A 15,293-nucleotide genomic window follows, 5' to 3' on the forward strand; every position below is an offset into this window, starting at 1 on the left:
CAGCAAGAGACAGATGCACAACAATGGCATTAAATGGCAGTTAATTAAAATTCTCTTACATGACTACTTAGCATATTTGCTTTCTTAAAGGTTCTCATCCAGGGGGTGTCATAGGAAGCAGCTCCGTGGCCTCTCATGTGTTGTTTGAGGTACTCTGCCTACAACCAGCAGCAAGAAAGCAAGGTCAGACAGGCAAAAAAATCCAGAATTCAGACACAAAGCGGTGAGAAAGAACCAAGAGAGGACTGAGGTCCTGGCACAAGATTATTTTAAAGATATAAAGAAAAAAGAAAGTGGCTGAAAGAAACCAAGGGTCCGTTCAAAGGATGGAAAATAAGAGTTGGGTAAAGGCTGGCTCTGGTAAAGCCAATACCCAAAAGAGCTAAAAAAGAACAGGGCAAACACTTCAGCTTCAGCATTTATGTCACAGCATCACCTTAAGAAAGTTTTATATCTCCATTAATAACAGTAGAAAACTTTAACAAAGAAATACTTTGTACTGGTATTTAATTTTTACTTCCCCACATTCCCTTCCTTTCCCTTTTCCCCACATTTGGAAATAATTTCAATTATAATCATGACATGGCTCTGTAAATTAATTTAAAGTCTCATTTCTCTCAGTGCTTTGAGTTTCACCAAGGTTCCATTTTGCCCTTACCTGGCTGGTCAGTTTGGACACCTCCTTGGCCAGCTCAATGTCTGGACGTCCCAGCATGGTCACACCCACACCTGCTGCTCCACGCTTCTTATATTCAATCTAATCAAAGAAATAAATCCTTTAGGAGTCAGGAAACCCCTTTTAATTATTCTGCTGGATTTTGTAATTAAAGTAATGCTAAAGGATTATACAGAAGGCCTAAAACCACTCACATTGCTGATTAATTTGGCAGCCTGAGTTGCTTTCTTAATATCTGGTCGATCTGCTATAGGTGTGTAGTGGAGTTTGGATTTGGCATCTTTCTTGTATTCAATCTAATCCATGGAAGAAGACAGAGGAAAGAAAATTAATGAGAAAATTAAATTTATTCATTGAGAATACACCAATTAAGGACACAGCAACGTTGCTGAGAAAGCTTATGGGTTTGTTTTGGGAATCAATTCACAAGGCATGGATCTGGAAGTCTGTTTTTGCAAGCTGTCTACAAATAAAGAAATAAATATGGGAAATTCTGTCTGCATTTGAAATGATGAAAAAATTATTAGATGTGATTTCCACCAGATTACTTGAAATCTTAAAACGGGATTTAAATATAAATCTCTTATTTCAGTGCAATTTTATATTTGTACATTTATCTTTTAAAATTACACCTGAACATGGAAGCTGGGAGGAAATTCAGAAATCCACAAACTTGGGTTTTTCCAGCTGAATTTGCTACATAACCTACTAAATTAATGGAAAAAGAGGCAAACTTACTGTGCTCTGGTTTTTAGCCACTTCCATGGCATGTTTCACCTCGGGAGGCTCCAGCATGACAGAATAATTGGATTTGCCCTTCTCCTTCACAAACTTCTTCTTGTAGTTTGTCTGTCAAAAACAACAAGGGCCATGTGTGAATTTTTAATGTCACATGGAGGGAAATGCAACAGAAACTTGGAAAAAAAGCTCCTTGAAACTGCTGTAGGTGGATAACGAGGAATCACCTCAGTCCCAAAATGTGTTGGCTGCAGCTTTTGGAGTTGGGATTAGAAAAGCTGAGCTTTGGAGACGCTGGGCTGAGTGTGAACTCACCTCGCTGACGTTCTTGGTCACCGCCTTGACGTGGACAGTGTCCCTGGTCTCGGGCAGGGTGGTGAAGGAGCCATGGGGCAGCTGCTTCTTGCTCTGCTCCTTGTACTTGTTCTGCCAGCACAGGGGAAAGCCAGGTCAAACCCAGCAGCTCCAGGGGGGAACTCAATTCCATTAAATGAAGGAGTAAATGAATGTTTTACCTCAGACACCAGAGAGCTGACGTTCTTAGCCAGCAGGATCTGAGGGGTGTCTGGAACAACGTGGTAGGTCCCACGGGCTTTGTTGTGCTTCTCTTTGTATTTTATCTAGCAGGAAGGAAAGATAGCAATTTAAATAATGTGCATCTGTCAGAATAAAAAGTAATTAGTACAGTCATGTTTGCTTGTTAGTGCAAAATTTTGCAGAAAATCCCATATTTTGATATTTTACAGCCTAATCCATACATTCCTATGGCTCTCACTTGGATTTTTTTAATGTACTGAATACTAACATACTGTTAGTAATTATTAAAGATATTTTGTGTTGTTATTATTAAAGGCATTTTGTGCTATTTTCTCCAGACACTTCCATTTAAATATCAGGAATGCAGAGATGCACCTGAGTTTAAGGTCTATAGGGTGTTCATGCAATGTTAACTTTGAAAATCAATTTAATCCATGAACAGTGGCTTCTACAAGACCAAATTTATTCAGTCAATTTGTTAATTAAATAAATCAAATAATGAAGTGAGACTGAGAATAACTGTCCAAAGCTTCATTGCTAATCCAATTATATTTGCAGTAGAACAGTTTGGTAGTGAGTAAAGTGGTAGTAGTGAACTTGGAGAGGAAAGGTGAGTTCAGTGCTTACATCACTGGCCAGGATGGCATTATTGAGGGCCAACACTGTGTTTTTATCATCTGTGACAGAGAGTTTGCACCCCTTGAGGAATTCCCGGTCCAGTTTGTATTCGTACTGCAGGAAGAAAAAGGAAAAGATAAAGTAAGAGAGTCCCTGATCTTCTCCAATTTAAAAAAATATTCTGAATAGGAGAGATGTTGACATGGAATATTGAGTGTATTTTGATTTTCTTACATCACTCTGCTGCAGAGAGGACTTGGCTGCTTGGACAAAGTCAGGCCTGTCAGCAATCAGGTGCCAGTGGGCTTTGGCTGCTTCGTATTTCTTCTTATAATCCAGCTGTGTCCAGGGAAAAACAAACAGGGAGAGTTCATGGCAAACTGGGGAATTTGCACGCAACATACAGAGGCCAATTCTCTTTGGCCTGTGAGAGGAGGTAAGAAAATGTACACCAGATTAGGTGTAGATACATTTCCTCTGGGTCAGGCACAGCCCAGCCCAGCAGTTTTTCCACTGCTGGGTTCAGAAAGGAACAGGAAGGTGGAGAAAGGAACATGAAGGTGGAGAAAGGGATATGAAGGTGGAAAAAGGGATATTAAGATGGAGACAGGAATATGAAGGACTGAAATGATATCCTGACTTTGGAGAGGGGGAGAGCTTTCAGATCCTTCCTACTGAAATGGGTGTTGGGAACCAATAACAGCAAACACAGGTAAGTTTTCCATGAAGTTTTGTGTCCAAGAGCATCATCCCATGGAATTCCTGGGACATTTGTGTCTCTGCCAGGAAAACAGGGGACAACAGGAAGAATGGGATGTGTGACATAAAAGAACCTCAAGGACAACTCACCAGAGTGAGCACTTCAGTATGAAATAAATTAAAACACATTTTCTTCCAGCAGCGTAAGGATATTTTTCACCAAAAAATTCAGTGGAATTTAATTTCTTGTGGAATAATTTCTTGTGGAAATAATTCCTTGTGGCTTCCACTGCCAGTTCCCAGCACCCTCCAGAGTAAAATTAAACCATGATCAGGACAGAACTCACATTGCTGTTCAGTTTGTAGGCGTGCCTGGGAGTTTTGATGTGAACCGAATCTGCCACGACGTTGCAGCGAGATTTGCTCCTCTCATACATTTCTTTGTATTTCAGCTGAAGAAAGACAAAGATGTAAAAATGTTTGCAAAGATCATATCAGCATCAACAAGAAAAGCATCCAAACATTGAAAAATTTAATTAAAACTGCTCCTGGATAAAATCTTAACGGGAGAAAATGACTGGAGGTGACACTCAGGGCTCTGGGCTGGTGATGAGGGGGGAGTTGGGCACAACTTTAATTTGATGTTCTTGAAGGCTTTTCTAACCTTTATAATTCTGGGATTCCATGAAAAATAAATTGTGTTGATACAACTTGATATGTAGCACCTGCCTGAAGGAGGGTTTTCTCCAGCAGCACTTCTCTTTATAGAGAAAACGTGGCAGTTTTAACTCACCACGAGGCACAAAAATGTTCCAAGAGCTCCAAAAGAAAATTCCGTGGAAGACTTCCTAAAACACTGGGTTTTGAAAGTGCACTGAATGCAGATAGAGCTTTCCAGGCCAATATGGTCTAAGAAAGTGATGATTTTCCCTGACAGCGTCTCACAGGATTTACAAACATTGGCTACCAAGTTAAAAAGTGAATTTTGGTGTTTTTGATGGCACAGAGGATTCACTCACATCACTGATCCTGTCCTTGACCTTGCGCACGTGCAGCAGCATCGGCGTGTCCTGGATGGTGGTGTAGCCCTTGGGCTTGGCTTTGTTGTACTCCAGCTTGTAAATAATCTGAAGGGACAAATTGGGGCTTGGGTTATCTCTTGGGATCCTTGGTGTCAGCTGGGAATTCCCTGGGGGTGCCTGTCCCATCCCAAAGGATCCACACTTACATCACTGATCTGCTTGTTGACCTTTGTGGTCCGTAAATACTCTGGAGTGTCCAGAACTGTGGTGTATTTGTCTTTCTTCTTCTCATAGTCCTTCTTGTACTGAATCTGGAGGTGGGGAAAGGCTCTAAGTTAATACACAGAGCAGGATAAAACCTCTTCCAGAGGTGGGATTATATCCATGGGTAAAATTGCAAAACCCTCCCACAAAACAAAGAAAGCAGAGCATGCACCATGAGCTGAACTGCAAATCCCTTCCTTGCCCAGGAGGCTGCCTGTTTGTTTGTCTGATTCATTGCATGGTTATTTCAAGCTAAAATCTCCAGGACTGAGCTAAAAAAATCAATCCTTGCAGACCAGAGACTTTTGAATTTCATAATGGACAAAATTTCATTTTTAAATAGTCATATCCAGTTGAAATTTGGACTTGGTGATCTTGGAGGTCTTTCCCAACCTTAATGATTCTGTGATCAGAGTGAAGAGAAATTTTAATCATCTCACATAGCAGGAGATAAAAACATTACCAAATATGTTCCAATGCTAGGATATTTTCAAGGATTTGGCAGCAGGATTTTTGCCTTGGTAATGATTTTCCTAAAGATCAGCTTGCCCTGCTCAGGGTTTAGAAACCTGATTTTTCAGAGTTCACCAAGTGAGAACAGGTTCACCAAGGATGGAAATTCATCGTAGGCAGCCTCAAGGCAGCTGGAAAAGGTTAGAGTACATTTTTAAAAAAATACTTTTCATGCTCTACCCTTTATAAGAAAATAAACCCATGCATTTGAAATGGGACTGTGACAGACAAAATATGAAAAATGATCAACAAGTAATCAATGATAACATGGAATGAACTCGGGGGGACATGCAGGTCAGACATTTCTTTTTTGAATTCAAACATACTCAAAGTTACCTGCAAGGAGTTTTTAGTGGAAGAATATAAATCCACAGAAAAATGGAACACAAATGTCTGAAAAACCTTCAGTATTTATTACTGAAGAATGTCACTATTGGCACAGGCAATAACAAAGAATTACAATTCCCTCTGACAGAATTGTTTTCCACTGCTGCATTTCCAGTCTATCATTTATATTCCAATTCATGATCATGATTTTTCCCCTGCAAAGGGTGAGCTGACTGCCAGCAGCTGTGATTTCAGAGCAGAAATAACTGCTCTGTGTCTGACACCACTCTGGGCACAGTGGGAGAGAAATGTTGGAATCTCCCTGGCAAATCCATCATATCCTTCCTGATTTAAGGAACTGGGGTTATCAAAGGTGGCCAGGCCAAGAAATGGTGCCAGAATGAGACCTGGGTTAGGGAAATACCAGGAAGAGCTAACATCCAATATCTGAAATGTATGGAAAATTGCTTTTTTATACAAATACGTAAAATTGATACCAATTGTTTATAATGAAAGGAGAACACAGGGACAAGCTCAGCCTGAGCTGAGCCACGTCCAAGTGACAGCAAATATTGTTTCAGATATTCTGTTTTATTTTACCACAGCCAGCATTAAGCAGATGGAGGAAGCTTTGGGGTCTGAAGTCCATGGAAATAGAGGGAGCAGTAAATTTGCCAAGTCCAAGCAGCTACAGTGGGATCTAAGGTGTCCTAGAGCAGCAGCTCTGCAGATTACCTGGCTCCACAGGCATGTGTTGTAGAGTGCTGTCAGCATATCTGGCCTCAGAATTTCATTGCATCCGTGCTGCAGGAGCATCTTGGCAAGGGATTTATAGCTTTTCTGTCCATGCAAATGGCAACCAAGGACAAGAGAGACACATGAACAACATGAACAATGACACAGCTCTAGATCCCAGGCACTTGGAGAGTGGAGAGATTTAGGCAAGGTGCTGTATGTATTCAGCCACATGTGCATACAATTCACATCTGGATAATTAACACTGCCAAGGGGAAATATTAACAAGTTTTCCTACTCTCACTTTAAGGAAGTTATGAATTTTTGGGGGGAGATGAGAGTAAATTAGAGATTAAGGCAAATATGTCCCTGTTGCTTTATCTAGAAATGAGTAAGAAGAAAAGAGAGGTAATAAAACAACAAATGCTTGATCCTGCATTTTTAAGGCCTCTCCAGTGGCTCCAGGAGGGATGGGATTCCTGATATCCATTGATGCACAATGATGGAAGTACATACAGGACAGATGGACAGAGCAGCTCACACAAAAAGTGCCTCCTTTTTGGGTGGCAGGATGGAGATGGAATGAAGAGTGAAGAAACATGACAAAATCACAGGGCTGTGACACTGCTGGGAGCGAGGGGGGCACACAGAGGTGTGCTGTGCCCCCACAGTACCTGACTGCTCAGGGTGCTGCCCCACTTGGCCAGCAGGTTCCTGGGATCATCCACAATAACGCTGTACCTATCTTTGAGCTTCTCATAGGCTGCTTTATATAATTTCTGCTCAGAATAGCACATACAGTGTAACAAGAGAGGGTTAAGATACAGAGAGATCACTGGTATAACCTCTTTACAGGCTGGGGTTGAAGGTCATGTCCAAAAGAGAAAAATACACTAAAAATAAAAAAAGCTCAACAAAAAAAACCCTACAAACAAACAAACAAATAAAAAACCCCCCAAAAAAATCTTAAAAAAAACCAACAAAAAACTCAAACCAAAATCCAAACAAACAAACAAACAAACAAAACAAAAAACCCAAACAAAAGCAAAAAAACCCCATAAAAACAAACCCCCCCCCAAAAAAACCAAAACAAACAAACACAAATCCGTCCCCATAAAAATTTTAAAAAAAACAAAAAACCACCCCAAAAATAAACAAAAAACCAACAAAAATCCTCCAAAAACAAAAAACGCCAAACAAACAAAAAACTGAAACAAAAAAACACCTGAAAACCAAAACAAACCAAAAACAAACCAAAGCAACTCTGTGTTGTAGATTCCTGAGTTGAGTCCAAAGAGAACACAATGAGATGTTATTGAAAAAACATCACTTATATAACAGAAAATATTTAGGTAAGCATTTCAATATATGGAGTTCCCATTGATAAAATTTCACCTGTTTATGTTTCTAATATTAATTCTTCCTTATTTGCCCTACAAACAATTATAAGACTGAACAATCCTCATAAAAATTCTGATATTTGTTGTGAAACTGCTTCTCTTACCTAGAACAGGTAATGAAGTAATAATCTTACTGACAGGTAATGATATAACACAATGGCTGGTGAAAAAGAATGAAATATTAAGATATAAACCTAAATATCTGCTTCTTTACTGAAAAGCATCAGATTTTGATGGGCTGTTACAGCTCCAAGCTGATGGGAATCACCCTGAACATGATGTTTTCCATGGAATTTGTGCTGGGGTGTAGAGCACTAATCACAAACTCCAGGAGAGAATTGAACTTTAAACCCAGGGATGTTCATTAATTATTAGGTTGTGACAATTGTTTCTTTAGCACTACAGGGGGAAAACAAGAAAAAGTTGATTGGTAGAGTTGAAAAATTCCAGGCAAAATCACTGAAATTAAATAAGTTGTGGAAACTTCAGACATAATTCTGTCATCCTAACACAAATAAAGATTTTATCAATGTTTCAGGAAAGCAATTGGAATTCTGTCCACATCTTTTTGAGATGGAAACCAACACTCAGGGTTACTGCGCCAGCAGCATTATTTAAGTCAGCAAAGGAAAAGTTCCTTTGCCATGAAAAATAATGAACAGGGGTGGGGATTTTATTTTCCAGGCTCTGCAAACCTGTTCTGTCCTAACACCCAGAATAACAACAACCTTGTCTTTCATGACTTTAGTCTGATCTTAAAGCATCTTTAAGCCTGATTATAAGGAAGGACAACCTTCAGCTCTGTATTTACTCACAGAGCAACTCCTTAAGGCTGAGCCTACAGAAATCTTTACTTACCATATCTGTCAGCTGAGTTGCATATTTAAAATGTTCATTGCTTGGAGAGTCAGCCACGTACTTGAACTTGGACTTGGTCTTCTCAAAGTTCTCCTTGTACTTACACTGCGGCCAAAGAAAATCAAACACACAAAACCCAGCCCATGTTAGCCCAAACAAGGGGAAGGCAATGAAAATGTGATTTTAGAGAGAACCTGTGGCAAACAAATTGGTGGAATTACTGCATTTGTGAGTTAACTTTTCTACCTACAACAAATAGTTGTAAATGGACAGCAAATGTCCAAAACCACCAACAATTCAGAGTGTGTCACTCACCCCACTGTAGAGCACTTTATTCTGCTCTGCCAGGACAAAAGCTGGAGTGTCCCACACATAGCAGCCAGTGCCTTTGAGCCATTCCAGGTCTTCCTTGTATTTAACCTTTAGAAAAGAAGTAAAATCCCCTCAGTTTTAAGCAGATAATCAGCGCTGAAATGAACCTCAGCACAAGGTGTGGCAAAGAGAGTTACATTCATTATAAAATAAATTAGTTTCTTCTATTTTTGTGATGGACTCAGTTTATTCACACACATAATCTATCATTAGCTGTTGCAGTTCCTGTGTGAATTAAAAATAATGTACAGGTAAGGGGTTATTGGGTATGTACAGAAATTGTGTACATACAGGGTTTTACAAGGCTAAACAAATCTAAGCAAATATAAATGTAATTAATTAAGACTGTCTGTTAATTTGACAAGGGCTGTGCTGCAGTTTTGGCCATCAGATTCTGTCAGTTCCCAGGGCAAATTGTAAATCACTGAAAAACTTCAGCTGTTTCCCCTTTGTTGGGATAGAAGGTTTGGGCTCATTTTGGAGACCACTTTGAACTTTCATTCTGGGCCATGCGGGAGCTGCTGGAACTCACATCACTGATGGCATCCGTGACCAGGCGGTGGTGGAAGTGCTCGGGCCGGTCTGGGATGGATCTCCAGATCCCCAGCTGGCTCATGTAATTCTCCTTATACTTCACCTACAGAGAAAGTTGAAGAATTAAGTAAAACAATTGAAGAGAACACTCCAGACGACACAAAAGTTTAATTTTTTTCCCCCCTGAAACAGCAGAACTAAAAGAGTGAAAATGAGATTAACTTGTAACACCAAAGTGATCAATATTCCATAGAAAGAGAGAAATCAACACTGATAATGCTGATTTTTTCCTAATTATTTGACATATTGAAACAGAATAAAAGGCTAAGTGGCCTATTTTGGGTTATTAAGTGTCAAATGCTAATTAGGAATGAAGATGTACATACACTGCTGATGTCATCAGTGACCTTCCTGTGGTAGACAATGTCCAGAGCATCCTTCACGGTGTGGTATTTGCCCTTGGTGTTCTCAAAGGTTTCTTTGTAGCGCAGCTGGGAAGGAAAAAAAACCACAAAAGAAGGGATTAATGTGCCAGGGACTGTTTCAGTTACATTCCTCACTTCTCAGTAATGATACCCAGGGATTTGTTGCTGTCTGACATCCCAGTGCAAGCCCTGAGGAATTTTAGGAGGCTGCAATTGCCGACAAACAGCTGTAATTTCACTGAGACTTGTGCTGAAAATTACAGGGAATTTCACCCAATTCCCTTTCAGATTGAGGAACAAGCATCCCTGCATCACAGGAGTGCTCTCTAGAATAATACAGGTGCCACTTCTGGCATAAAAATCTTCCCTGCCCTCCTCTAGAAGAAAGCAGGAAGATCATCCCAGACTTTCTCAGAGGAGAAGTTCCCATGTGCAGAAGAGCTGGGATGCTTCTTGGCAGTATTTAAAAATCACTCTTAGAGCAGTATGACTAAATAAACCCTAGAACAAAGCATCAACCCTGCACATGTCCTTTCACATCCTGCTGGTTCTGAAATATATGGAAAAGCTCTCACAAATGAGCATTTTTAAATTGCCTTAAATCACAAGTAACTACTCCACGCTTGAAAAAATCAATTTCACCTTAACAACCTCCTGTGCAGCAGCTCAGGTAATTTTTCTCTCTAATCTACTTCTGAATTTAAAAAATGAACACATTCCCAGTGACAGGGCAGTTTACTTCTAACACAAAACTGAGATGAAAAAGCTGATAAAAGTTATTTTATCCTGGCCCCAGCATCAATCACTTCACTCCAGCCTGCTCTATTTGGAGACTTGATGTGTAAACAAATTATTTTAAATTCATTTTTACTTTGCTGCACGGCCACACTTCAGTGCAATGGGAAATGAAAATTAATTCTAAAAATTGGAAGAGAAAAAAAAGGCATTGCAGTAGAATCAAATCAAAACTGAATAATGTTCCTAATTTCAAATGGAAATGGACATGCAAATAAGGGGACTTGCTGGACGGGGGACATTGAGTTATTCTGTGCTTTGAATGTTTGTTCCCCGCTGACTTTTCCAGTTCTTTCCATGGAGAAGGCAAGGGAAGCAGCAGGGGGGTGTTCCTGGAGCACTCACATCACTGGCATTCAGGTAGGCTCTCTTGGCTCTGATCAGCACTGGCGTGTCAGGGACAGGGGTGTATTTGTCCTTCATCTTCTCATACTGGGTTTTGTACTTTTTCTAAGAGACACAGCAAGAGCAAAGAGTCATCATTGCAATTTCAGAAGCATATGCCAACCTGCTAAAAAAGTTTGTCTTATAAAATCCTAAAACACGTTTTCAGAATGTTTTATTTCACCAGAACTTACAAAGGAAATGTGGAATTTAAGTATAAGAAAGCGAAAACTAAATGAAGGCACAGATTTGAGCCTTGAAATTACCACTAAAATTAGAAATAAAACTTCTGAAGAGTTCAGCAGAATGGCAGCAAATTAGAAAACAAGATTTTACCTCACTGATCATGTCCTTGACACTCCTGGCATGTGCAAAGGCTTGAGTCTGACCATCAGCATGATGGTGGGGTCTCTCCTTTGTGGCAAGTTCCACGTACAAGTACTGCAGCAAGAAGAAAATAATAAAAAAACCCACACTTCTACTAAATTCTACCTTATGTCTCTGAAAAACAGCTATAAATTCACAATATAAACATAATCACCAATTCCTAGGAATTCCACATTGCTTGGAAAAGGCCTGGAAAGCTTTTGCTCTACTTTAACAATATATTAAGAAGAATCCCCTGATTGATTTTCATATCAGCACAATTTTTTCACCTGGCTCTGTATTTTTTGTCCTGTCTTGGCTCTTATGAGGTCAGGTGTATCAAGGATGGAAGTGTATTTTGTCTTCAGCTCATTGCCTGCAGCTCTGTAAACCAGCTGGAAAAAGACAGGACCAGGAATTATTTCTTCTGCAATTGTTTAGAAGCTGCACAATCACAGCTTTGCATTTATAACACCTCATCTATTACAGTAAAAAACACAGGGAGGGGTTAATTACAGCTACACAATTGTGCAGAAATAACAGAATTTACCTCACTCAGATGGGTTTTTAGCTCCTGCACTGCTCTGTATCCAGGAGTATCCAACACCACCTGGACTTTAGGCCACATTTTCTTGGCAGTACTTGTGTAGATATAATTAGACTGGAAAGGAAAAGCCGTATTAATAAAGGAAATTTTACAGTGCAACCCAACAGTGCTCCTAAACAACAAATTGGCACAAAATTCTCTCATTCTTTGCTCATTTTCATCTGTTTGACTTCCTGCATGCACAGCAATAAATCCATTGCTGTCCTGCTCAGTCCCAGGGGAAATCTCTTACCCAGAGCTTGCGGAGCTCGCGGGCACGGACCATGTCAGGAGTGTCATAGAGGAAGCAGCCCAGGCCCTGCAGCCACTTCAGGTCCTCTTTGTATTTAATCTAGGAGAGAAATGAAAACCAACCGTCGACCTTTGGGGACATTTCAACCTCCAGTCCTTCAAGGCAGTGAGAAAGCATTTTTTTGTTACAGAACAGGAAGGAAATGAGAGAAACCCAACCCCACACCCAGCAGAGAGGTTTGGACCTCACTGCAGGTGCCGCTTACATCACTGGTGATGTCCCCAGCGTAGCGACAGTGCAGCACGTGAGGGGTGTAGGGCAGGGAGATCAGGTGGCCCTGCATCTTGAAGAAATCTGACTTGTAGATTAGCTGGAAAACAAGGAACAAAGCAGCATTTCAACTGTTTGGTCAGGGGATAATGCCAGTTCTTCAGTTGTTCTGTTAGGAAGGCACCTACATCGCTGACAGCCTCCTGGGTGGCTCTGACTTGGCGGATTTCAGGCGTGTCAGGGGTGGTGTGAATCTTGTCCTTGTTCTTGTGGTAGGTTGCCCTGTACAGCCTCTGTCACAAGAGACAACATTCTGCATTTAAACACGGCTCAAAACCTTGAAATGGCAAAGAAGTTCAGCACAGCGTAAGCACTTGTTACACTAATTACTGTTTTCTCCCCAGGCAGAGATTTCCCATTAATTTTCCCATTAAAATTCCCATTTTCTCATTTTAGTTTTCAATAAATCCTGGAAATCTCAGACTGTAATCCTAAAAACATATAAATACATATACTTAATTTTCATACTATTAAAACCAATGATCAAAGAAGTGAATAAATATATATAGAACCTAAAACTATTACGACCCAATTTTATACAGGTACAATAACTTCTGTTCAACTTTATTCACAGCTAATAAAATCAGGCTGCAGTTTTATATTATGGTAACAGTTTCAGCCTGGATCAATGATACCTCAACATTCTTGATGGATACTTCTCTAAATAATTAAAAAAGCCTCAAAGAAGAGGGATCCTACAACTCAGCAGTCAATGTACTCTCATTATGAATATTTTGGGCACTGCAAATACAACTGAAAGCAAACACATATATTTACTGTACCTCATTAATGGCTTGATTGACTTTCCTCACATTTTCAAAGCCAACATCTTTAGGTCCCAGAGTGTAGCCCTTGGCTTTCATGTGTTCATAGGCTTCTTTATATTTCAGCTATAAGAAGTACAAAAACACACAGAAACTAAATTTGATTATGATTCTGGCTACACTGCAGCTCTGACAGAAATTTATGTTCTGCAAAGAGACAGATTTTTAGAGATAAACAAGTGAGATGTAGCTGTATCACAAGTTAAATACACCACACATGATAATTACTTCTCCCTTTATCATATGGCCGCAAATTAATAATATAATAAATTTTTCTTGCATCTAATAAGGTATTTGCATAATGCTGAGGAAATTTCTATTTTGATAGTAAAGGCCCAAGCTGAGAGTCCCTTATCTGGGGCTGCTGATCATTGCCATGGTGTAGAAGGGTGATTTGGAGGGATTGAGACCCTGACTTACATCGCTGCTGATGTGCTTGATGTGTTTGGCATGCTGGAAGTTGGGAGTGTCCGTGGGAAGGCTGTACCCCGTGGGCAGAGCATTCACACCAGCCCAGCGATACAAATTCTGCAAGAGCAGAGAGAAAGACTTTGTACAACTGTCAGCAATACTTGAGGGCAAAATCCCTCCATCCCAGAAACCTCTCCATCACAACTGGCAAAATATTTCCCCCATGCCTGGGAGGAAAACGCATTAAAATGCATTTTTATAGCTTGAATGAAGATATTTTCCCACTTTCATTTCAGAGCAGTGAGATGCAGCTTCACCTGAAAAGTCAAAAGCAGACAATTTGGTTTTTCAGTATCACAACCTCTGTGAAGCCCCAAGTTTTGTACTTACCTCACTCTGTATTTTGTTTGCATTGTACGCCCGCTCCAGATCCACTGTTTTATCAGTGGGGATCATCTTGCCTTGGACATTCTTCTTGTAATCACCACGATAGACAGCCTGGAAACAGAAAAAGTCATGATTGTCACAGTCTCTCACAGTGTGTTTTGTTTGCATACAACGGGAATTGTTCCTAAAAAAACTGGATTAAAGTTTTTTGGCTTCAGACAATTAATGATTTTAGTGATTGTGTCTACAATGAGGTGTAGATAACAACAACGATTGAAATTAAATTATTAAAAACATATTTAAAGTCCCATTTCCAAAGCTGGTGAGGTAACAGTATTTGTAATACTGGCTAGAAGGTGAGAGAAACACTTACTTCACTTAAATTCAAGGCACTGATCACGTTCTGGACATAGACAGGAGTGTCCGTGACCACAGTGAAGTCCTTCTTCATTTTTTCTGCCTTAGATTTGTACTTAATCTGCAGAGAGAAAGCAAGAGCTCTAATTACTAGGGCTAGTAATTGTTAATTTAATTCGTTGTACTATCATATTTACTATACTTACTATTCATTTCATCACTGAGCGAAACGGAAATTATATTGGAACTATGGTTTGTTATTTAATGAATCCTTCAATCAAGAAGGACAAATAACATTTTCCAGACTACACTTGGAGTGGGATAAAGCTACAGTGGAGTTAAAAAGAAGACTGAGAAGCAAACCCAGGGTTATCCACTCACATCACTGCGAAGGTCATAGGCTTGCTTGGCATGGAGGATCTCAGGAGTGTCCCAGACAAAGCAGCCAATGCCTTTCAGCCAGTTCAGATCATCCTTGTAAATCACCTAAGGAAGCAGAAAAGGAACCTGTAAGAATTCCATCAGGATCTAATCCCTTACTTCTAAATCACTCCAAAACACAACTGTCAAATGATGGCAAGGAAGGTTTCTACTACTTTCTTTTCTTTTTTTGATTGTTTGTTTGAGAAAATCAAAACAATTCTTTCAGGAATTCAAATAATTTTTTGTTTAATTTGCTTCAATTTGGGCAATAAATTAAAAATCCAATTATTTAAAAAAACCCAAAACACCTGCTCATCCTACTGGGCTCTGATTTACTGCCAGATCCTACTCCTGGGCTGACCTGCTCAAGGCAAGTGTGTAGAAGCTTTGCCCAACCAGGATTTTCCCAGACTTCCAAAGTTTCCACAGCTCATGCAACCAAATAAAGGACAATTTACA

The 15,293-nt window shown here is 39.9% G+C and overlaps 1 protein-coding gene across 1 annotated transcript in view; it reads right to left on the reverse strand.

Annotated features, from left to right (window-relative positions):
• The window catches only part of NEB (nebulin), a 97,147-nt gene that overhangs the window by 27,302 nt on the left and 54,552 nt on the right, over window positions 1–15,293 (reverse strand). The window contains exons 88-114 of the mRNA XM_054277607.1: window positions 14,793–14,897; window positions 14,428–14,532; window positions 14,058–14,165; window positions 13,677–13,784; window positions 13,215–13,322; window positions 12,561–12,665; window positions 12,368–12,472; window positions 12,103–12,201; window positions 11,814–11,924; window positions 11,554–11,658; window positions 11,234–11,338; window positions 10,859–10,963; window positions 9,680–9,784; window positions 9,292–9,396; window positions 8,703–8,807; window positions 8,388–8,492; window positions 6,804–6,908; window positions 4,497–4,601; window positions 4,288–4,395; window positions 3,616–3,720; window positions 2,804–2,908; window positions 2,579–2,683; window positions 1,930–2,034; window positions 1,730–1,840; window positions 1,415–1,525; window positions 871–972; window positions 659–757 (exon numbers count right to left, since the gene is read on the reverse strand). Coding sequence (XP_054133582.1) covers window positions 659–757; window positions 871–972; window positions 1,415–1,525; window positions 1,730–1,840; window positions 1,930–2,034; window positions 2,579–2,683; window positions 2,804–2,908; window positions 3,616–3,720; window positions 4,288–4,395; window positions 4,497–4,601; window positions 6,804–6,908; window positions 8,388–8,492; window positions 8,703–8,807; window positions 9,292–9,396; window positions 9,680–9,784; window positions 10,859–10,963; window positions 11,234–11,338; window positions 11,554–11,658; window positions 11,814–11,924; window positions 12,103–12,201; window positions 12,368–12,472; window positions 12,561–12,665; window positions 13,215–13,322; window positions 13,677–13,784; window positions 14,058–14,165; window positions 14,428–14,532; window positions 14,793–14,897 — 2,850 coding nt within the window. The remainder of the gene's footprint in view (window positions 1–658; window positions 758–870; window positions 973–1,414; window positions 1,526–1,729; window positions 1,841–1,929; window positions 2,035–2,578; window positions 2,684–2,803; window positions 2,909–3,615; window positions 3,721–4,287; window positions 4,396–4,496; window positions 4,602–6,803; window positions 6,909–8,387; window positions 8,493–8,702; window positions 8,808–9,291; window positions 9,397–9,679; window positions 9,785–10,858; window positions 10,964–11,233; window positions 11,339–11,553; window positions 11,659–11,813; window positions 11,925–12,102; window positions 12,202–12,367; window positions 12,473–12,560; window positions 12,666–13,214; window positions 13,323–13,676; window positions 13,785–14,057; window positions 14,166–14,427; window positions 14,533–14,792; window positions 14,898–15,293) is intronic.

Source organism: Melozone crissalis, unplaced genomic scaffold, assembly GCF_028551555.1.
Source record: "Melozone crissalis strain CALT ecotype California unplaced genomic scaffold, PUWL_Pcris_2 ptg000023l_1, whole genome shotgun sequence".
NCBI classification, from domain to species: Eukaryota; Metazoa; Chordata; class Aves; order Passeriformes; family Passerellidae; genus Melozone; species Melozone crissalis.